Source organism: Aspergillus campestris (assembly GCF_002847485.1).
Source record: "Aspergillus campestris IBT 28561 chromosome Unknown P168scaffold_4, whole genome shotgun sequence".
NCBI classification, from domain to species: domain Eukaryota; kingdom Fungi; phylum Ascomycota; class Eurotiomycetes; order Eurotiales; family Aspergillaceae; genus Aspergillus; species Aspergillus campestris.
Genome location: NW_020194339.1, coordinates 997,939 through 1,019,495, shown reverse-complemented (window position 1 = coordinate 1,019,495; position 21,557 = coordinate 997,939). Strand labels below are relative to the sequence as shown.

The window sequence follows — 21,557 nt, the reverse complement described above, 5'->3', positions numbered from 1 at the left end:
GCTTACCCCTATCTAGATACCTTATAGTGATACAGCTTGAGAGGTAATACAGATAGCTGTCCCAGCCGGTTTATTTATTCATTCGACTCTCAGACTCTGGAAATCATGAGAGAATCACCTTTCGAGTCCAACGATAAGGAAGAGACATTTGAGCACCGTCTGCTGATGCAGGTGAACGATATGCCGAAGAAAGTATAATCACTTCGGCAGTGGTTACCAAGCCCGAGGGATATGGGATTCTTTGTCTTCTTCGGTCTCCTCCGACTGGTTGGACGAATGGCGAGGGTGGGTGTGGAAAGAAACGGCAACGCGCTGCTTCCAACCGTCTATACTTGCCTTGGGGGGAAGTAAATAAGACAACACAGGAAAGCCACCCCGTATGCAATGCGGAAGAATGCGGAAAGTCTCGTCGCATTCGAGGAGAGTCTTTCGGCCTGGCCCGTCGAGGAACGGGTACATGCTGCTGCTCTGCTTTGAGAGGAGTGACGTCTGTTGCACTGCAGATTAGGCCCATGGCTGGGGTCAATAAGATCTGTGGTAGGAGATACAGACAGGTCGGTCGGGCGGTTGCGATGATTCTTGCTGTTGGGTCTAGCTTGAAACGACCAGGGGGGTGGGTTAGTGTACAGTTCTTTTGCTCTGACGCGGCCCAAGACCAAAGCCAAGCGCCCCCGCAGACCTTCTAGTGGTTCCATCTAGGCCAGTCCGCGGCCACGGCAGTCTTGCTCCTTTCGGACGACTCCGACCATCATAGCGATAAATGGAGGCGGAGAGGGGAAAGCGAGGACTTGCCAAGGTAGCCAAGGAGCTGACCTGATGTCAGTTCTGTCAGTTAGCGTGTCATCCCCGCACGCTTCCTGTCTTTGGATCTCTATTTCCCCACAATTTTCTACGCTCCGCCGTGAAAAAGCCGGGGAAACAGTGGGGCTGGTCTTGCTTTCTCTCACCATCGTCTCGCCTCTGGCCCCCTCGACCAACGGGATTGACCGGTAGTTCAGATCAATTGCTCCTTTGGCTCGATATGTGAGGGGGGTTGGTTTTTTTTGGAGTGGGTGGATAGTGCTGGTCGTTGCTAGGTGTTTGTTCCACCTGTAAGACGATGTCTTGTTTGTCACACGCTGGCGACAGCTTTCCCAACGGCGGGGATATATAGTTGTCCTCGGGGCTAGTCGTTGCGCGCTGGTGACTTTATTTTTGGACGATTTCCCTCTTCTCTTCTCTCTTCACCTAGTCCCCTCCTCCCTCCCCCACCCGTTCTACCTAAATTTTGACGCGGCCGACACCGACAGCTCAAGATGGGGACCTCAATTGACGAGAAGGCCGGTAGCGTTGATAATATTGAAGATCTCAATCAACGTGCGCAGAATGAAGTCAACTATGACGAAGAATATACCACCGCGGAACAGCGCAAGATCATTCATCGCGTCGATCGGCGTCTGGTCACGATGACGGGGCTAGCATACTGCGTGTCGCTGATGGACAGGACAAACCTCAGTATGGCGCTAGTCGCGGGGTAAGCCAGCTTGTTTCTGCCAACACGCTCGATACATTATTGACGAGTGGCCGGAGACAGCATGAAGGAAGATCTGAAACTTGACGTCGACCCACGTTATGTGGGTGCCTCTACTCTTGACCGCTGCTGCGCATGAGACTGACATTGATAGTCTATCATTGTCCTGATGTTCTTTGTTCCCTATGTTATCTTCCAGCCGCCAATGACGGTCATCACGCGGAAACTCGGCCCTACCATATTCTTGGGAACCATTGTCATCTCGTGGGGTGCGATCCTCGTTGTATGTATCTCACTGCAGGTGTCGATCCGGAGCTAACATCATCAATAGGGTATGGGTTTCACGAAGGACTGGGGAGCGATGACAGGATGTCGTGTACTGCTCGGCGTGCTTGAAGCAGGTGAGAACTGGCAATCGGTCGAAGCTAGATGCCCATGCTAACGAGTTATCTTGACAGGATACTTCCCCGGTTGCGTCTATCTGCTCTCGAGTTGGTATTCCCGGTGTAAGTTCGACCAATCATGACCGCACCCCAACCATGCGAAACGCTGCTGATGGTGACAGATGACGTGCAAAAACGCTTCTCTATATTCTACCTCATAGGCTGTGTGGCGTCTGCGCTCGCGGGTATTCTGGCCTTCGGATTGTCGAAAATGCACGGAACTGAGGGCATTCAAGGCTGGAGGTGGATCTTCATCATTGAGGGCGTGGTATGTGGATCGGACCTTGGAAGTAAACGTCAAGATATGCTGACAGCGTGAAGATCACGGGCGTGATAGGCATCCTCACCCTCATCTTCCTGGTTGACTTCCCCGACCGCGCACATAAATCGTGGAAGTTCCTCTCCGAGAAGGAGTGCGCCTTTATCGTGCGACGCATTAACCGCGACCGTTCAGACGGTGACAACGAGCCCTTTAACTTGAAGAAGTTCCTGCTTCCTGCCCTTGACCTGAAGATCTGGGGATTCGCGATGATCTTCCTGTAAGTTTACACCCCTCAACAGACATACTAGACATTTCTCACTAACCAACCGCAGGTGCACGACAACGGGCACCTATGCCATCGCATACTTCCTGCCCGTAATTCTAGGCGGAATGGGATACGACCCCGGACAATCCCAGTGCCTCGTCGCGCCCCCCTTCGGATTAGCAGGCATAGTGATGTTTTCGACCGCCTGGGTCGGGGACAAGTATCGCGTGCGAGGCCTCGTCATCATCTTCAACTCCGTGCTGTGCATCATCGGCCTCGCGATCATGGGATTCGCCCAAAACAATCCCGCCCGATACTTTGGCACTTTCCTCGCCGTAGCGGGGTGCAATGCCAATATCCCCTCTTGCATGGCCTACCAAGCCAACAACGTCCGCGGCCAGTGGACTCGCGCGTTTTCCAGCGCCACCCTGGTTGGATTCGGTGGTATCGGCGGTATTATCAGTAGTGTGGCGTTTCGCGAGAAGGATGCGCCGGGATACCGGCCGGGTATCTGGACTACTATTGCGTACGCTGTTCTTCCTACGGGATCTTTAATTGGAGAGAATTATGGCTAACTACTGATAGATGCAATCTTTTGATCCTGGTCATCGTGGCCGCGCTGAGTCTGTGGTTCCGGCGTTGCAACAGGCAGGCGGACGAGGGGAAGCGCGTGATCGAAGGGTCTCCGGACTTCCGATATACGATTTAGGACTTTTTTTCTTTCTCTATCTCAGTTTTTGTCGTTTAGCATATAGGGGGTCTGTCGACATGGTTATGTGTACGGTTGAAGGTATTACGATTATATACTGATGCAGTCAATAATACAGACGGACTATTGCTGCCATTCCTCCACGTACTGATTAGACGAGTGACTGTCGTGGCCCCCTTGGTACAAACTGTCACCTAGCTCACGAAGCCACCAGCAGATAACTAAAAGTGACACGGACCTACCTACACCTGGCCTATACCCCAAATCACATATCGACCCCCCCCCCCCCAGCCCCTCGGGATGACCCCCGGCATCCACGAAAGTACCTCAGAATAAACTCCCTGCCGGGAATATCACAAAGCGAGGATATCACAAACCCAATACGAGCCCACGTAAGGCTCCAAACGAACCCTCCTCGTTATCTAACGCCCAAGCTTAACTAACTAGCTCAGCCGTTGACGAGCTGTGAGCCACGGGTACACGCAAGCCTGTAGCCTTCCGCCAGAAGATGGATAGCCTAGTCTGGTTGCGGGTTCCCCGGTTTGGGTTAATGCCCTTCAGTGGCTCTGTGCCATGGCGCTTCGGATAGGAGGGGTTCCGATGGGTGGTGTGGGTTTTATGCTCTTGGAGTTGGGGGTTTTGGAGATGGGTGAAAGAAAGGAGGGATGTTGGGAGGTGGTGTCTCTGGCTAGAGGAGCTCGGTTTTCCTTTGTGAAGGTGAAAGGGCGGAGTTGGCTTTGGGAGATGTCTGGTTTGTATCGGCTTAGGGCACGGTATCTCCGAATGAAGTCTATTCAAGGTTGGAGGTTGTACCTGGTCTTTCGCTTCGACATCTCGCTTTTACGTGGCCCAGTAGCTGGCTGATTCCAACCATGAGCATGAGGTACTACAGAGTACGATTGGCGAGCGATATAGCGAATATGCCGCATCCCTGTCCAGCGAGCTGTACCCCTGATCACTGCTTTGTCCTCGTACACACCAACAGGTGGGGAAGGAAAGGCAGAAACAACCCACAATCATGGATATCAGATCAACAGTATGTGTCACGTCAATAATACACGCCGTTATAGGATGATCAAGGAGTTGATTGGTTTGAGCAGTACGAGGTGCATCAGCCACCACTCTAATCCTGATCTAAATGCGTCACTTCGCCAACCCTAAGAGTGGCCCTCGCATTCAAAACCGACTAGGGATCCCTTTGTCCTCGTACACGCCGAACCAAGTCATTGAGCTTTCTTTTTCCTGCGAAGGTTTTTGTTTCTCCTACGCTATGTGTTCCCTGCCGTTGGAGATTGTACAACACATCACCAGCTTGGTCAGTCGTCTGTCCTGTCCATAGTTAAGTCGTCCCACTGACTAGATATAGGTACGAGACTGGTCACCCCATGACCTTTCATCGCTCCGCCTCGTGAACCGTGCCTGCTACCATGCGGTAGCTCCCGTGGTGTACGACCGACTGAGCGTCGAGTTTGTCGATTATCCGAGCCTCCAGCGCAGTGTGTCCCAGGCGGGCAGTGGGTTTGGGGACAAGTATCTGAAATATGCCCGACGACTGGATGTGAGAGTGCTGCCCCAGAAGCCAGCCCACACGCCCGGGCAGACCGAGCGACCGTTAGATTGTTTCTGGGATACAGATGTCCCCCTCAGCCGCTGGTTGGACGCCCGCCCCAGCACAGTTGGTCCGTTTATGGAACGGGCCCTGACCGACTGGGCGATCCCTGGAGAGAAGTATGTCACGATGGAGCCGGGCAATTACGCCGAGGGAAACTGGCTGCCGCTGGTCCTGTTGATCGCGCGTCTTGAACGGCTGACGGAGCTGCACTTTGTCGCAGCCAACGTGTTTCCGAGCTGCTTGCTTCAGACCATCCAGGAACGGCATCCTCGGTGTCGGATTCACGTCTGGAGCTGCCAGCAGCCGGACCTCAGTGGAAAGGGCCCTGAGATGGAGCTGCCGAAGCTGAAGTGTCCCAGGCAGGAGGAGAGATTTGAGGTAGATGTTCTTCGCTCGCCGTGTGTCCGCGCGTTGACGCTGAACGCTTCCTTTGATTATGGCGACGAAGGCACGCATTCGCTGCTGCACTATCTCGCCATGGCTCCGAATCTCAAGCACCTGCGCATACATTCCTCGCTAGATGGAGACGATCCGACGGGCGCGTCCGATCGTAACAGACGTCCGCTTGGGTCCCTGAGGAGTCTCCGGCGTCTTCCAGCCATTCCCCTGGAGACACTCTCGTTGACGGGGTCTGCCGACCACTCAGCCATCTTGTTGACGCTGGCCGTGTGTGTCAATCTCTCTCATCTCCGCGCCCTAGAAATGGACAGCGGAACGAACCCTACGGAATTCACAGCCGCCGCCCTCGCCGCACGGAACCTGGAGAGGCTATTCCTCAACGTCCACCAGACCCCAGGCTCCCCCTCCTACGACATCATCGAACACAGCATCGTCGCCACCATCAACGCCCTACAGCCGCTCAAAACCCTCTGCCTACGATCCCTACGCACCGCCTCCCCCGTTCACCGAGTGGTCAAGCGTCACGGACCAACCCTGCAGACCCTCGTGGTGGAAGCCTCCACCGAAGAAGACCCTTCCTCCCGCGCAGGCGGCTATAAATACCCTCAGCTCCACGGCGGCGAGATCCGCCTCATCGCGCCCAACTGCCCACGCCTCCAAGAGCTGCGCATCCAACTCCGCCGCTCCCGCGGCAGCTGGCGCGAATGTCTCGCCTACCAAGCCATCGGGCAATTCCCATCCCTCCACACCGTCATCCTCGACCTCCACTACGACCCGCGCGACCACCCATCACCCTTCAACCCCTGCGCCCACCACCACCTCCGCGAGGCCCTCCTCAACGCCGCCACCGACGCCCCCCTCGCCACCGCCATCTGGGACCTCATCTACGCGAACCAGCCCTCACGACGGCTGCGCTCCCTGCGCATCGTCCCCTTTGGCGCGAAGTTCTTCGCCCCGGGTGAGTCTCTCGTGCTGCAGCGTCTGTCGCCGCCGCTGCTCGTGAAGAGGCCTCCATGCTACCCGCGCGAACCCCTCCTCGTCGTGGATGTGGGGTCCGCCGAGATGGAGCTCCAGCGGAGGGCGCACCGGGCTGTTTGCCACCTGCCTTCAGATCCTCCCGTACCGGACTCTGTGGTCCGCGTTTTCCACGAACTGTGGCCTCCTGTGATGGAGGGCGCTGATTGGAGGAGTACGCCTTGGAAAAGCTTGCCTCTGGAGGGGTGTCATGTTCCTTCTGCTGTGTAGTTTTTCTGCTGTCTATCATCGTATATTTCTCTTGGGTGGCTGCTGTGTTTACTGTTGGCGCAAGTCCTGTCTTTTGGTGGTTCCAATTTATGTCTTATCCACCGTTCCATCGATACAATCTCCACTCCTTCAGACTGCAGATGCTGGAAGTGTTGGACGATTCGGCAACAATCGGACCATTCTGGAGGGATCGGCATGTGATTGGGTGGTCGGGATGGACTGCAAATGACGTCATAATGGATGTCCTCAGGCAGCTGGAGACTGTTTACAATGCACGGATTGGACAAGGATCGGATGTGAAGATGCATATAGCTTATATTTTCCTTACTATATATACTATATTCAATGAGATCTATTGATCTGACCCTATAGAAAACACGGGGAAAAGAAATCAAACAGAAGGAGAAAAGCCCCGCGATCCCTCCGAGGACGGCGCATTTCCCGCGGGAAACCTTATCGGGCGTGGAGAAAAGAGGCAATTCTAGACGTTGATTGGCCAATCTGTCTTATCGGCCGGTTTCCCGCCCGTGACTTCCCCGATGTTTTTTGGTCGCCGTCACGGTGCGAATCACTCCACTCACTCTTTCTTTTCTTTTCTCAGATCCTTCTTTCTTCTCTTTCTCTTCTTCTTCTTCTTCATCTTCATCTTCATCTTCTTCTACTTCTTCACTTTGACACGTCTTCCATGTGTTGTTGATTGTCCATTGCTGGGATCGTCTATACCCTCATCTCCCCTCATCTCCCTTCCCCCACCTCCCCCCCGAAGACACCGGGCCATTGCCTCACATAGTCATGGCTGCGTCTTGGTGCGCCCTTCGGGGTTCTCGACAGCTTGCTCTGCGCACGCGGGTGCGCGTAGCTCCCTCGCCTGTCGCTCTGCGGAGAGCGTCTCCCCTCTCGCCATCCCTTGTCTCTTCCCGCGGAGTGAACACCTCGGCTCCTCAGTCGCCGGCGCGTCGACCGGTATACACCAGCTCGGTCGCGGACCACGGCGTCTCGCATCCCCGCGATGTCTTTCAACCCCTCGATACCTTTCCCCGTCGTCACATTGGCCCCTCGCCGGATGCCGCGCGGGAAATGCTGGCCACTTTGAACCCTCCGGTGGCGTCCCTGGACGAGTTCGTCAAGCAGGTGCTGCCGGCCGATATCCTGTCCCAGAAGGACTTGACGGTGACGCCGCCGCACGCGGGGGCGAACCTGGCGCGGGATAGCGCGCACGGTGGCCTCGGCGAGACGGACATGCTGAAGCTGCTGGAGACCTACCGCGAGCAGATCGACGTCAAGGGCAAGGCGTACCTGGGCACGGGCTACTACCCCACCATTGTCCCCCCGGTCATCCTCCGCAACATCCTGGAGAACCCCGCCTGGTACACCAGCTATACCCCCTACCAGCCCGAGATCAGCCAGGGCCGTCTGGAGTCGCTGCTGAACTTCCAGACCCTGACGGCGGACCTGACCGGTCTTCCGTTCGCCAATGCCTCGGTTCTGGATGAGGCCACCGCTGCTGCGGAGGCTATGACCATGTCGCTGGCTATCCTGCCCATGAACAAGCAGAAGAAGCCCGGCAAGGCCTACGTCGTGTCCGACCGCTGCCACCCGCAGACCCTGGCGGTCATGCGCTCGCGTGCCGAGGGCTTCGGGATCAACCTGGTAATCGGAGATGTCCTGGCCAACGACTTCCAGCTGGTCAAGGACCAGGGCGACAACCTGATCGGTGTCCTGGCCCAGTACCCCGACACGGAAGGCGGCATCTTCGACTTCCAGGCGCTGGGCGACGCCGCCCACACCGCGGGCGGCACCTTCAGCGTCGCCACCGATCTCCTGGCTCTGACCGTCCTGAAGGCGCCCGGCGAGTTCGGCGCCGATATCGCCTTCGGTAGCGCCCAGCGCTTCGGTGTGCCCATGGGGTACGGTGGTCCCCACGCCGCCTTCTTCGCGTGCGCCGACAAGTACAAGCGCAAGGTGCCCGGTCGCGTCGTCGGCGTGTCCAAGGACCGCCTGGGCAACCGCGCCCTGCGGTTGGCCCTGCAGACCCGCGAGCAGCACATCCGCCGCGAGAAGGCCACCAGCAACATCTGTACCGCGCAGGCCCTGCTCGCCAACATGAGCGCCATGTACGCCGTCTACCACGGTCCCGAGGGCCTCAAGGCCATCGCCCAGCGCATCATGTCCATGACCCTCACGCTGCAGACCAAGCTGGCCGCCTTGGGCTACAACGTGCCCATCAAGGGCAACTCCGCCGACGGTGGCGCCGTCTTTGACACGCTCGCCGTCGAGCTGCCCAGCAGCCAAGAGGCCGATGCCCTGATCGCCGCCGCCCGCGAGCGTCACATCTTCCTCCGCCGCGTGAACCCCACCAAGGTGGGCATCTCCCTGGACGAGACGACGGGCCGGGAGGAGGTCCAGGCCGTCCTGCAGGTCTTTGCCGCGCAGGCCTCCCGCGGCCCGGTCGCCCTCGACGAGGAGATCGGCGTCGCCCCGGTCCCCGCCAGCCTGGAGCGCACCTCGTCCTTCCTCACCCACCCCGTGTTCAACACCCACCACTCGGAGACCGAGATGCTGCGGTACATCCGCCACCTCGAGTCCAAGGACCTCTCCCTGGCCCACTCCATGATCCCGCTGGGCTCCTGCACCATGAAGCTCAACGCGACCTCCGAGATGATCCCCATCTCGTGGCCCGAGTTCTCCCAGATGCACCCCTTCATGCCCGCCGACGTCGCCCAGGGCTACACCCAGATGATCGCCGATCTGGAGCAGCAGCTCTCCGACATCACCGGCATGGCCGAGGTGACGGTGCAGCCCAACTCGGGTGCCCAGGGTGAGTTCGCCGGCCTGCGTGTCATCAAGAAGTTCCAGGAGGCCACCGGCGGCGCCAAGCGCAACATCTGCCTGATCCCCGTGTCGGCGCACGGCACCAACCCGGCCAGCGCCGCCATGGCCGGCATGCGCGTGCTCACCATCAAGTGCGACACCAAGACGGGCAACCTCGACCTGGCGGACCTCGAGGCCAAGTGCGAGAAGCACCAGGACGAGCTGGCCGCGGTCATGATCACCTACCCCAGCACCTTCGGCGTGTACGAGCCCGGCATCAAGGCCGCGTGCGAGATCGTGCACCGCCACGGCGGTCAGGTCTACATGGACGGCGCCAACATGAACGCCCAGATCGGCCTGTGCTCGCCCGGCGAGATCGGCGCCGACGTCTGCCACCTGAACCTGCACAAGACCTTCTGCATCCCGCACGGCGGCGGCGGTCCCGGCGTCGGCCCCATCGGCGTCGCCGAGCACCTGCGCCCCTTCCTGCCGTCGCACCCGGTCAGCGAGGCCCTCCAGGCCAAGCGCTCCGACCAGGCGTCCCCGCCCATCAGCGCCGCCCCCTGGGGCAGCGCCAGCATCCTGCCCATCACCTTCAACTACATCAACATGATGGGCGCGCGGGGCCTGACGCACGCGACCAAGATCACCCTGCTCAACGCCAACTACATCCTGTCGCGCCTGCAGGACCACTACGAGATCCTGTACACCAACGAGAACGGCCGCTGCGCGCACGAGTTCATCCTCGACGTGCGCAAGTTCAAGGACGCCTGCGGCGTCGAGGCCATCGACATTGCCAAGCGTCTGCAGGACTACGGCTTCCACGCCCCGACCATGTCCTGGCCCGTGGCCAACACGCTGATGATCGAGCCCACCGAGTCCGAGAACAAGGCCGAGCTGGACCGCTTCTGCGACGCCCTGATCGCCATCCGCGGCGAGATCGCCGAGGTCGAGCAGGGCCAGCAGCCCCGCGAGGGCAACGTGCTCAAGCTGGCTCCCCACACCCAGCGTGATCTGCTGGCCACCGAGTGGAACCGTCCTTACACCCGCGAGGCGGCCGCCTATCCGTTGCCGTACCTGGTGGAGAAGAAGTTCTGGCCTTCGGTGACCCGAGTGGATGATGGTGAGTTTATCCCAGCCTCCTAACCTAATGATTTGAAGCAATGCTAACGACGATGCAGCCTTCGGTGACCAGAACCTTTTCTGCACGTGTGGCCCGGTGGAGGATACCGTTTAGATATGATACCCATGTTTCATTCTTGTTCCTGAGAGCGACTATATACTCTTCAACATTTCTTCTTTCTTTCTTGGTTTTCATGGTTTAGGGGTTGGGGGGGCATTGTCACGACCGGACGACAGATTCAACATTCGTCATTAGACATTGGGAGGCGTTTTTTCTCTCTTTATTGTTAGAACATGATACTATCATAAATGATATACAAAAGTTCCTTAATCAAATTGTGTACACCGTCCTATGCTTCGTACGAGTCAGGTGACAAGCCACCAGTGTGCCCGGCTAAACCCGGTTGGGCTTATCGCGTGGCCGGATCTAGCCGAGCCTCGGGTGAGTTCCTCTGGTCGTCCGCCCTGGTTACTCTCTGTTATAAACTCCATCCTGGCGTCTTCCCAGCCTCAGGGGTGTCTTGTGTGACTGATTGTAGCCGGAGGACTGGTTCATCGAGCGATCCATCCTGGGACGTGCAATATCCATAGAGGAGAACGGTAAGTGGATCGTGCGGGCCGATAAGAGAGATCCGCTAAACAAGCTAGGTGGCTACTGCTAGTGGAGCAGTCGCAATTCATTCATCCCTCGACCCTCCAGAGGCCACATCGTCGTCTCTCCCACTACTCGAGTAAATATCCGCAGATAGAGATACCATGGCTGTATATACTGTCTTCTACGGCACTTTTGTGCACCTCCCGCGGGCGACGCCGTCCACGACGAAACATGAACTGTCTATCCACCACGGCGCGCTGTGGGTGTCTGTGCAGGATGGGCGCATCAAGGGGTTCGATTGGAGCGTTGCCAGCGAGGACGACCTCGTCGCGTTGATGCGCAAGCACGGCTGGTCCGTGGATGGTAGCTCCGGGACGAAGGTGACCCTTGTTAGGGCGAGGGAGGACCAGAATGAGTTCTTCTTCCCTGGGTTTGTCGATACCCATATCCATGCCCCGCAGTATCCCAACTCTGGCGTGTTTGGGTCTTCGACGCTTCTCGACTGGCTTAATACCTATACTTTTCCACTCGAAGCGTCCTTCGGCGGCAGCAGCAGCGAAGTCGCACCCCCGCGCGCCCATGCAGCCTACAAGCAGGTCGTCCAGCGTACACTGGCAAACGGCACAACCTGCGCCTCGTACTTCGCGACCATCCACGTCCCCGCCACGAACCTCCTCGCGACCCTCTGTCACCAGCTCGGCCAGCGCGCCCTCGTCGGCCGCGTCTGCATGGACAACCCAGCCTTCTGCCCAGATTACTACCACGACGAAGACGCCGCCGCAGGCATAACAGCCACCAAAGCGACCATCGCGCACATCCACAGCCTGCCCGACCCAGACCGACCAACGTCTACACCCCTAATCCAACCCATCATCACCCCCCGCTTCGCCCCAACCTGCACGCCTCAATCCATGACAGACCTCGCCCACCTCGCCCAGTCACACACGCCTCCACTACACATCCAAACGCACATCTCCGAAAATACCAACGAAGTAGCCCTTGTGCGTGAACTCTTCCCCGCCCACGAGGACTACACCTCCGTCTATGACGCCCACGCCCTCCTCACGCCCCGCACGATCCTCGCCCACGCCGTCCACCTCACACCGGCCGAAATGGCCCTCGTGCGCGCCCGCGGCGCTAAAGTCGCTCACTGCCCCGCGAGTAATTCCGCTCTTGGCTCGGGGATCTGTCCTGTGCGGACTCTACTCGACCGCGGTATTACGGTGGGATTGGGCACGGATGTTAGTGGTGGGTATAGTGTGTCTGTGTTAGAGGCTGTTCGCTCGGCTTGTTTGGTGTCGCGGTTGTTGCCGCATACTTCTTCGATAGAGAGCGACAAGAACGTCGTCCTCACCGTCGAAGACGCACTCTACCTCGGTACACGCGGCGGCGCGGCTGTCGTCGATATGGCTGATGAGATTGGTGGTTTTGATCAGGGGATGTTCTTCGATGCGCAGCTTGTGCGGCTGGGTGGGGATGTAGAGTCATCCTCTTCCACTACCGCCTCCTCTTCTTCCTCTTCCTCTCCCTGTAAATCTGACTTGGTGAAGAAAGGACCGGTCGACATCTTCGGCTGGGAAGGCTCCGTCGATCGCGTGCACAAGTGGGTGTGGAATGGAGACGATAGGAACGTGAGGAGCGTGTGGGTGAGAGGCCGACTGGTGCATTCTCTTGAATCTGAACTCTCTGGTGCTGTGTGCACGGTGGATGAAAGAGTAGGGAAATGGGCGGAGTGGGTGATTGGGGGGTTGGGTGTTTTAGGGATTGTGGGTGTGTTTTGGGCTAGGAGGGGTTGATTTTGTTCTTATATATAGGGTTGCTATTTGCTGCGTTGTGTTGCTGTGTTGTTTAGGCTATCGACTTGTATAGGTAGACTTGTTTGTATATGCCCGACTCTGGCTGTGGTTGATGTCGTTACGAGACCTTGTCATTTACACTCATCATAGCATTTGTACGACATCTAGAGAAAGCTTACAGAAACCAGAATAGTATATAGTATGAAATTCAATACAGCTATAGGTTAAGCACACAAATACCTACCTACTATCATCCACACCATCCACCCACACCAGACCTACCCTCAACTCGCCATTTCATATACCTATGTGTAAAAGGTAGATCACTGAAACAGTTCCACACAATCAAACACCTAGAAAGCCCAATCAGCCTCATCCCACAAAACCAAAAAGCAAACAGTACTCACAATATTCGGACTCAAAAATTCCTCCCCAGAGTTCCCAGACACAACACTAATCGTAACCGTGTTGTCCCCCTCGACGATCGTCCCCTCAGGAATATCCACATCGTACACCTCGCCGAAGCCGCGGTATGCGCCGCGCGTGACGCCCCGCGAGTTGAGGTTTGTCGGCGCTGGTGGGGTTTCGCCGGAGAATTTGTTTATCTAGATTTGTGTTAGTAATTCTATATATATATGTCAGTCGGAATAGGGAAGCAGTATACAGTAGCTTGAGGCCGTCCACCGGCAAAAGAAAGCGTCGTCCCAATCCGGAGCGTAGCAGCACCCGTTTGATCCGACGTTGCAGTAAAGCTGATTGTCACAGGGTCATTGACACCCTTGAAGATAGCCATGGGGAAATCCGTTAGCTCGGAGCTACCGACTGTGTAGGTTAAGGGTTCCCAGGCGGCCATGCGCTCGTCGGAGGGGTGCATGCGGAGTTGATTGTCTGCGTTGAGGAAGCCGGTTGGTCTGTTTATATTCTTGAGCATTTTGCAACAGGTTTTGTAGTGGGTATGTATGGGCATATGGGAAGGAAATACGTACTGTCCGTTCCAGTCTCCGATTTTGAAGATCGTAGTGCCGGTCTTTACGGAGCCGGTGATGTCCTTCGTTGTGGTGGACCCGGCTGTTACTGTGACTGAGGTGGTCTCTACGGCGAATTCGCCCTGGTAGTAGACCATGTCGTAGGTGCCGGGTTTCATGGCTGGGGAGGAGAAGCTGCCGTCTTTGCTGGTGTAGGTCCAGTATTGGGCGTCGTCGTTGTGCCTGTTGGATTAGTCTCAATTCTCACTCTCATTTCGTATATGTGGAGTATTATGGGAGGGAGTGGGATACCAGTGAATCACCCAGTCGAAGTCTGCATCAGCCCCCGATGCGGTCCCGCTGACTTTCCCCCTGTCGGCGGCAGGGACATAGCCTTGGATGTCGAGGTTCGCGAAGAACGAAGTGTCGATGTCGGTTTCTGGGGTTCCGCTGCGGCTGAAGTACATCGAGTAGGGTCCGTGGAGACCCATTCGGAAGGGTTCTGTTTGGACGTGGCCCGAGTTCTGGGCTGTTAGAATACATTTACACGTTGGAGGTAGGGAGTAGAGGGGCGAGGGTTGACCTACCATGTACCAGTAGAGCGTAGTGTAGTCCCCTCCGTTGTTGCTGTTGATATCGCTGCGAGGGTTAGCATCTGCTGGCTTCTACTTTATTGTGGGGTGTGTGCTTACCGATGGAAAGGGCCACCGGATGAGCTCTCGTACTGGTTTAGGATCATGCAGACGCGGTGCTCGCTTCCTGAGACGCCTGGGACAGGTTAGCTTGTCAAATTGTGCTGGGTGAGTTGTGAGATTGGCTCATACAGTGGATCTGGTCGTCGATGAATCGCTGGCTGGAGTAGAACTTGCTGCGGGTCTGTCCGCCCACGAGGAACTGTATGCCATTAGGACCAGCGACATATACATGTGGATACTAGACCACGTACCACATCGGAACCCTCAACAGCCGTGCCACTGGACGTAGTAGAGACTTCCCCGAAGGGTTCCTCGTTGGGGAGCAGCTCGGCGTTCAGACGAGCAATGTATCTCATTTCGCCAATGGACGGCTCTGGTCGATGTTAACGGCTATATCTAGACATATAGGATCGGACGTAGTTCAAACCTTCAGTGATATGGGTAGCCATATGAATGATAGGGTCGCCATTGTGAACCACGAAATACTGCGTAAGAGTGTCCGCATCGCATACCACCTTGATATAGTCGCCTGTTTCCTGTCAGAACAGCACATGCACTAGAGCATTGACCAACCCACCGTCTTTGGTTGCCGAGACAGTTGCGCTGCCCAGTCCGGAGCCGATGTGGCTCCCTTTACCCTCGTACTGCAGCTCCGCGCCGTTGAACTTGATAGAGGTGACATCGCAGCTGGCCCGGTCGACGGTAAATTGGAGCGGGTTGGGCGAGTTCGCGTCAATCGTATAGGCGCTATCGGTGGTGATGATTTCAAAGGCTGCCTGCACCCCCGGCACCCATAGGGGGAGAGAAGAGAGGAGTAGAGTCGACCACATGGCAATCTTTGATTGTCCTGTAACTGTCCGCAATCTTGAGGTTGTCATCGGTCAACCATATGTCGTTAAATACTCGCTAAGATATGCGGTGATTATTCTCACCACGGGATCGGCTCCACATCTCTGCTCCATGTCTCGGTGTGTATTGCAAACCCAAGACAGAACTAATTCCACCAATCTGAGAAGCAAAATTCTCATATGTCTCTAACAGGGATCGGCCCCAAGTGGAGAGCATGCGGAATCGCTGCAATCGGTGTTTTATCCCCTGATATCCGAAACAATCTGGCGGATCATCCGTCCTCAAAGCAGTTAGAGGAATTTTTTGAGTTCTGACGCGACCTGGCAGAGGCGTGAGACAGACTTTCGGTGTAAATAGAACCGACTGCACTTACCTATATAAACCTGTGTATATTAGGAGAAGAGTTGTGGGAGAGTCGAGGAGGTCGAATCTTATAGATGGGGGGAGAGATGTGATTGGTGGAAATATTGAAGTTGTGCCTGGTATAAGTCATGTCATGTCCACACGTGCTCCTGCATTATCCTTCATCTTTTTCTCATCTTTTCATCTTCTTCTCATCCTCATTCTCTCTTCTACTTCTCATCTTCTGACTTCGTCACTTCATCCATACTATCAACCATCTTATATCCCATCGTTCGCCCTGCATCCGGATCAGCCCCACTGTCGATCCTTCAGTAATGCAATGCATTGATTAAGCTGACAGCTGACAGAGATTAGTCAGAAACTATGCATTCCAGATTTCCCTATGGTCAACGTGCTTCATCTTCTAGATGCCAGCTGATCGGGGATGGTCTCATCAAGGGACCGATTGGACACATGCTCTCGGGGATAGATCGGGTGTATCCCCCGGACGTCGATTGAAAGCCCCGTCGGCGATCTCTATTCCACCGGGCCCCGGCCAGCCGAGAGCAGAACAGCTATGACACAATTTGGACCAATCGAAATTTCTTAGACACCAAGCATTCACGTAATGCAAGGGCTCTAGAACCTCGGAACCGGTGAAACTGAATCCAAACAGAGATATTGACAACAATAAGTCATGGAGAGTCTGGATCTTGATCTTGATCTTGACCTCGCAAGCACTAACACTTTGGGACGGGATCAGTCAGGCACTAAACCATATCGAGAGATGCTTGCGATGATTAACTCCCCCCGCAAGTCCTCCAAGGCTTCTCTTTTTTGCCCTTCCAATCATGGCAAGACGATTTCTATGATATTCGAAGGAGCACCGTGACTCTACTACTCTCCCCACTAAAATCCTCACATGTGTGGCTCATATCTACCGAGGGCAGGGGGCATCCTTGATTGTTTCCCCACAAGATCCGACAAGGTGAACGCATAAGCGAGACTTGTCAATTATAAATAGTAGTATACAAGCCGGCACCTCGCTTTCATCTTAGCCTGTTCACCAGTCTACTTTCCTCTCCCAGTACCACTGGTCAACACCCCTGGCGTCATGCTGGCTCCCATCCTCCTCCTCGCCGGAGGGCTCTACATCGCCTTTTTAGTCGCCCGGTCCATCCAGAATGCCTACAACCGACGGACGCTGGCCAAGTCCCTCAACTGCCAACCTCCTCCATCGGGGGCCGTCGAATATTGGGGCGTTCCGGCCTTTCTTCGATTGAAAAAGGCTGCGGACGAGCATCGCTGGGTCGAATACCTCGCCGATCAGTATAACATCTATGGTACCACCTTTCGCCACGCCTTGTTGGGTCGCGAGATGGTCTCCACCATCGAGCCGGAAAACATCAAGGCCATCTTGGCCACCCAGTTCAACGACTTTGGTCTAGGCAACCGTCATCGCGAATTCTACCCCCTCCTGGGCGACGGCATCTTCACGCTGGATGGCGCCGGCTGGTCGCACTCACGGGGCCTTCTCCGGCCGCAGTTCACCCGCGACCAGGTCGCCGATCTCGACACCATGGACAGTCACATCTCCCGTATGGTCGAGTTGGTCCCCACGGACGGGTCGAGCTTCGATATCCAGCGCCTCTTCTTCCTCCTGACCATCGACTCGGCCACCCACTTCCTCTTCGGGGAGTCGGTCGGCTCCATGGGCTCTTCCGAGAACGCCAGCCTCCTGGGCAAGTCGTCCGTCGGAAACGCCGAGGGCTTTGCCGAGGCGTTCAACACGGCGCAGGAATGGGTGGCGGAGCGATCCCGGGCCGTCGATTTCTACTGGATGATCAACCCCAAAGAATTCAAGGAGGCCAACAAGCGCGTCCACGAGGTCGTCGACCACTACGTGCGCCTGGCCATCGACTCCAAGAACCACCCCGAAAAGCGAGAGCCCGGCCGGTACATCTTCGCCGAAGCGCTGGCCGCTAGCAACGATAACCCCAAGGTACTGCGTGACAGCATGCTTAACATCCTCCTGGCCGGCCGCGACACCACCGCCAGTCTGCTCAGCTCGGCCTTCTTCTTCATGGCGCGCCACCCCAACGTCTGGAACCGCCTGCGCCGCACGCTCATCGAAGAGTTCGGCGACTACCATCACCCCCGCGGAGAGATCACCCATACCAAGCTGAAGGATATCCCATACCTGCGCTATGTCTTGAACGAGAGTAAGTAGCGCCCTGGGATAGATCCCGCCCCCTCTTCCCCCCACCTAGTTTATAGACCGCCCACTAACCTCGTCATCCAGCACTCCGGTTACTGCCACCTGTCCCGCTGAACTTCCGCACCGCCCTCAAGGACACCACCCTTCCCGTCGGTGGTGGGCCCGACGGACAGTCCCCCGTCTTCATGTCCAAGGGCACCATGGCGATGTACAGTGTTTACGCGATGCACCGACGCAAGGATCTCTGGGGTGCAGATGCCGACGTCTTCCGCCCCGAGCGCTGGGAGGAGAACAGTCGGCACGGCTGGGAGTACCTTCCGTTCAACGGTGGCCCGCGCATCTGTCTTGGCCGTATGTCCCTACATACCTTATCCATATGTCCCGTCACTAACTTATAATGGCAGAGCAATATGCCCTGACGGAAGCGAGCTTCACGCTGGTTCGCCTGATGCAGCGCTTCGATGCGCTGGAGAACGCCGATCCCACGCTGGAGAAGCCCGCCATCCTGTCCAACTTGACTCTTTCGCACGACAAGGGGGTTCACATCCGCTTGCGGGCGGCGGGGAGTGCGTAGAGGGAGGTGATGACCTACATGCTGTATATATTGATGATGATCTGAGTACTTCCATGATTCCCACTATTGATAAAATTGTATATAAAAATATCCCAGTCTTTTTTGTCAATGCGGTAGTACTTCTCACCTCTTTCCTCTCCGTCTCTTCCATTCTTTTGGACCTACATCATCCTACCCGCAACGTCCTAAATGTATAGCTCGTCACGATGTAGCGTGAAGGGACTGTGCCCTGTAGAGGTAGACCCGAGGTCCAGATTTCTTTGATGATGAAAATGTCAAGCAGTCTTTTGTAGGTTTAGATGTGTGTCTCTATATTCGCATTGGCTCGTTTGTTATCTCCAGACGGCACTTCTTTTTTGCTCCGCGCTGAAGAGAGAATACGATATCAGTATTACTCAGTAGTAATCCAGAATTGACCCCAAGAATGACGCTGTAAAAGCAGGATAACCACCTAGTTCCCAACTGTTTCCATGAAGCTATACCGAGAAGACGCTAGTCCATCCCTGGCAGACAGGCGGAAACAACCGGCAGAATGCCGTCACAAGTGCAGCCTTCGAGATCAAACGATCGTCTTTCGTCCCTTGCGCATCAACAGCCACATTCCTACCCTTCCGTATCTTTCATCCCTCCCATCGACTCGATCCTGCCCTGATCGACTCGCCATCCCAGCTGAGCTAACCCACCATTGTGGACTCCATTCCTACTCTGGGCCATCCCTCCGCAAGTCGCACGCTCATTGGACAATCCCGTCCCACTTCTCCCGGGACCCTTTCGTCTCTTTTGTCGCGACATGGCCGGTCCCTCTAAGTCGCCCAACAGGTTTCCCTCGGTGTCTGTCGTCGTCCCCAAGATGGAGATGCCCCTGAAGCAGCCCCCAACGCCGTCCCAGTCTAAGGGTACCGTTCCTAAGGCAGCCGCTCCTCCTCCGCAAACCCAAGCCATCCCGCCCAACAACCACCCATCCGCCGGCGCAACCGCTCCTCCAAATGGTATGGCGACTCCCATCCCAGCACCGCCGGTTGCGCCTCAAGTGGGAAACATGTCTGCCTCAGCCGATACATCAATCAGCGAGACCGCGCTCCGCGAGTCCGAAATACAGCTCGTCTCGTCTCTCGCCAAGCTCCAGAAACTCGAGTCCACCGTCCACCAGCTTCGCGACCTGCTGCCCGATCGTCTGCTGGACCCGTTACTTCCCATCCTCAATCCCAGAGTGTTGAAAGAACGCGCCCTTCCCAAGTCGCCGCAGGCGCTGCTCCAACAGCTCTCACAAACGGCGCGGGCTGGCGTCGCGGAGGTCAATGATCTCGGGGCGACGTGGCGCGGAGACGAGATGAAGGCCGTGTGGGATCGGGTTCAGGGCAATATCAGAGAGAATGGTGGGCAGCTGCTGCAGCCGACAGGCATGTGGGAGCGGGATTACAATGTCTTGCTCGAGGAGCTGGAGGCCGAGGAGAAAGAGAGGAGGGAGCAGCAAGCCCGGGAGGAGGAGGAGGCGGAGCGGTCGAGGATCCAGACGATGGAAGGCGGGTGGAAGGCGGTCGTGGACGCGTTTGTCCAGCGACGGATTCCGGGTGTCAAAGCCTTGGTCAGTCAGGAACGGACAGCCGTGGAGGTTGTGCTTGTTAAGGCTGGGATGTCTTTCTCTGTGCGTCCGGCGGACGGGAGTGATGGGAGTGGGGTGCCTGATTGGGAGGTCGAAAGTAAGAGCGAGTCTCAGCCGGCTGGGACGAAGCTGGAGAGTGCCGTGGCGGACTGTTTGAATGCTTGTCCGCGCCGGTGGGATCTGGCGTATTTGTTGGTGAGTAGGAAGGACTCCATCGTTTTGGTATACTCTGGCTAACGGGATTAGGACCTGATCTCTTCATACTCCGATATCAAGCAGCGGCCCTGCGTCAAATGCGGCCAGGTGATGGATCAGTCCGCACGCCTTCCGACTATCCGTCAACCACAGCAGACACAAGTGGATGGACAGGCAATTACAATCTGGGAGGCATACCATCCGAGTTGTATCTGATCAAGCCTATTCGACGCGAAGACGATAATAGCACCGAAGATATGAACATACATCAATAACCAAACCTTCGACTAAGGAAGGATTCGCACAAGTGCTGTCTATTCATTCCCATCCACCGCATCGTGATAACGCAACGCCGGATACTCCCTACGAGGACGATCCTCGTACCTCTCCAAAACGACATGTCTTTCGTCCGTCACCCACCAGAAGAGTATCCCCCAAAGAAACCCAAGCGATCGACCAATGTACCGCATAAGCGCTGTCCCTTCATTTCCATCCAGCACATCATGATACCCCACAGCCGGATACTCCCTACCATGACGATCCTCATACCTCTGCGGAACTACCTGTCTTTCGTCGCTTGTCGACCTAAAGAGATTCCACCCAAGAAACCCAACCCATCCACCAGGAACGATCCGCACAAGCGCTGTCCCTTGATTCTCATCCACCGCGTCAGGATAACACACAGCTGGATATTCCCTACCACGGCGATCCTCATCCCTCTCCGGGACTACCTGTCTTTCGTCCATTGCCCCCCAGGAGAGAGTACTCCAGGGAAACTCAATCCAGCCCCTCCCTTCTTCCTCCTCCTCCCCCTCCTCCTCTTCTTCATGCTCTTCTCCATGCTCTTCTCCATGCTCTTCTCCATGCTCTTCTCCATGCTCTTCTTCATACTCTTCTTCAACATCGCCTTCACCACCAGTACCACCAAAATCCTCAACCCCCGACCAACTCCCCACATCAGGACCGCCACTCCTCCATCTCAAACGGTCACCCCTCTCTTCTGGAAGACCCAACACCCGGCTGTTGATGGGTCCACGGTACATCGACCCTGTCGCATCTCCCCGGCTATCTCGACTAGGAGTGCTCTTTTTCTTTGTCGATCTACCGCCCCCGGCGCGTCGCGCCCTAGAGGCAGAAGCAGAGGCAGAGGCAGAGGCAGATTTCCCCCCCCAATTCGACCGACATGAATATCAGGGCCCTGGCTTGTAAACACTTCGTAGACTCGCTGGAGCGGGCTCCACTCGAACAGCCTTTCCGGCTTGGGGGTTCTGTCCCAGATCAAACCCCAGTTTTCGCTCATTTCTCGCTGGTGTGATGGTTGTTGATGATAGTAGTGGAGTCTTTGAA

The 21,557-nt window shown here is 56.2% G+C and overlaps 8 protein-coding genes across 8 annotated transcripts; 7 read left to right on the top strand and 1 right to left on the bottom strand.

Annotated features, from left to right (window-relative positions):
• Positions 1-1,130: 1,130 nt before the first annotated feature.
• P168DRAFT_250490 (putative phthalate transporter) lies at positions 1,131-3,263 on the top strand. Its single transcript, XM_024834218.1, has 9 exons — positions 1,131-1,513; positions 1,574-1,613; positions 1,665-1,793; positions 1,842-1,911; positions 1,969-2,016; positions 2,076-2,221; positions 2,275-2,492; positions 2,548-3,006; positions 3,066-3,263. The coding sequence occupies exons 1-9, from the start codon at positions 1,296-1,298 to the stop codon at positions 3,187-3,189; spliced, it is 1,452 nt and encodes a 483-aa protein (XP_024694252.1). The 5' UTR covers positions 1,131-1,295; the 3' UTR covers positions 3,190-3,263.
• Positions 3,264-5,394: 2,131 nt separating this feature from the next.
• Positions 5,395-6,762, top strand: P168DRAFT_289110 (uncharacterized protein). Its single transcript, XM_024836926.1, has one exon. It carries the CDS (start codon positions 5,504-5,506, stop codon positions 6,443-6,445), a length of 942 nt encoding a protein of 313 aa, XP_024694251.1. The 5' UTR covers positions 5,395-5,503; the 3' UTR covers positions 6,446-6,762.
• Positions 6,763-7,068: 306 nt separating this feature from the next.
• Positions 7,069-10,711, top strand: P168DRAFT_266331 (glycine decarboxylase subunit P). Its single transcript, XM_024834962.1, has 2 exons — positions 7,069-10,379; positions 10,438-10,711. The coding sequence occupies exons 1-2, from the start codon at positions 7,238-7,240 to the stop codon at positions 10,491-10,493; spliced, it is 3,198 nt and encodes a 1,065-aa protein (XP_024694250.1). The 5' UTR covers positions 7,069-7,237; the 3' UTR covers positions 10,494-10,711.
• An 87-nt stretch (positions 10,712-10,798) lies between these two features.
• Positions 10,799-12,954, top strand: P168DRAFT_250482 (chlorohydrolase family protein). The gene is made up of 2 exons (XM_024834217.1): positions 10,799-10,978; positions 11,027-12,954. Exon 2 carries the CDS (start codon positions 11,135-11,137, stop codon positions 12,767-12,769), a length of 1,635 nt encoding a protein of 544 aa, XP_024694249.1. The 5' UTR covers positions 10,799-10,978; positions 11,027-11,134; the 3' UTR covers positions 12,770-12,954.
• A 75-nt stretch (positions 12,955-13,029) lies between these two features.
• rglA (putative rhamnogalacturonase B) lies at positions 13,030-15,259 on the bottom strand (the record flags this gene model as incomplete). The annotated part of the gene is made up of 11 exons (XM_024834961.1): positions 13,030-13,122; positions 13,177-13,374; positions 13,434-13,680; positions 13,756-13,977; positions 14,047-14,258; positions 14,322-14,373; positions 14,427-14,502; positions 14,559-14,628; positions 14,681-14,802; positions 14,857-14,965; positions 14,999-15,259. 11 exons carry the CDS (start codon positions 15,257-15,259, stop codon positions 13,093-13,095), a joined length of 1,599 nt encoding a protein of 532 aa, XP_024694248.1. The 3' UTR covers positions 13,030-13,092.
• A 1,475-nt stretch (positions 15,260-16,734) lies between these two features.
• Positions 16,735-18,412, top strand: P168DRAFT_280557 (cytochrome P450; the record flags this gene model as incomplete). Its single annotated transcript, XM_024835875.1, has 3 exons — positions 16,735-17,842; positions 17,923-18,189; positions 18,243-18,412. 3 exons carry the CDS (start codon positions 16,735-16,737, stop codon positions 18,410-18,412), a joined length of 1,545 nt encoding a protein of 514 aa, XP_024694247.1.
• A 790-nt stretch (positions 18,413-19,202) lies between these two features.
• Positions 19,203-20,426, top strand: P168DRAFT_317175 (RNA polymerase II mediator complex subunit MED27 domain-containing protein; the record flags this gene model as incomplete). Its single annotated transcript, XM_024840081.1, has 2 exons — positions 19,203-20,210; positions 20,262-20,426. 2 exons carry the CDS (start codon positions 19,203-19,205, stop codon positions 20,424-20,426), a joined length of 1,173 nt encoding a protein of 390 aa, XP_024694246.1.
• A 4-nt stretch (positions 20,427-20,430) lies between these two features.
• Positions 20,431-21,503, top strand: P168DRAFT_128122 (uncharacterized protein). Its single transcript, XM_024832667.1, has one exon. The coding sequence runs from the start codon at positions 20,609-20,611 to the stop codon at positions 21,395-21,397; it is 789 nt and encodes a 262-aa protein (XP_024694245.1). The 5' UTR covers positions 20,431-20,608; the 3' UTR covers positions 21,398-21,503.
• Positions 21,504-21,557: the final 54 nt, after the last annotated feature.

Coding starts and splice junctions, on each gene's coding strand:
- P168DRAFT_250490 (XM_024834218.1), top strand. CDS start 1,296: ATGGGGACCTCAATTGACGAGAAGGCCGGTAGCGTTGATAATATTGAA. Junction 1,514..1,573: donor AGTATGGCGCTAGTCGCGGG/GTAAGCCAGCTT, acceptor GGCCGGAGACAG/CATGAAGGAAGATCTGAAAC. Junction 2,222..2,274: donor TCTTCATCATTGAGGGCGTG/GTATGTGGATCG, acceptor GACAGCGTGAAG/ATCACGGGCGTGATAGGCAT.
- P168DRAFT_289110 (XM_024836926.1), top strand. CDS start 5,504: ATGGACAGCGGAACGAACCCTACGGAATTCACAGCCGCCGCCCTCGCC.
- P168DRAFT_266331 (XM_024834962.1), top strand. CDS start 7,238: ATGGCTGCGTCTTGGTGCGCCCTTCGGGGTTCTCGACAGCTTGCTCTG. Junction 10,380..10,437: donor GGTGACCCGAGTGGATGATG/GTGAGTTTATCC, acceptor ACGACGATGCAG/CCTTCGGTGACCAGAACCTT.
- P168DRAFT_250482 (XM_024834217.1), top strand. CDS start 11,135: ATGGCTGTATATACTGTCTTCTACGGCACTTTTGTGCACCTCCCGCGG.
- P168DRAFT_128122 (XM_024832667.1), top strand. CDS start 20,609: ATGTCTTTCGTCCGTCACCCACCAGAAGAGTATCCCCCAAAGAAACCC.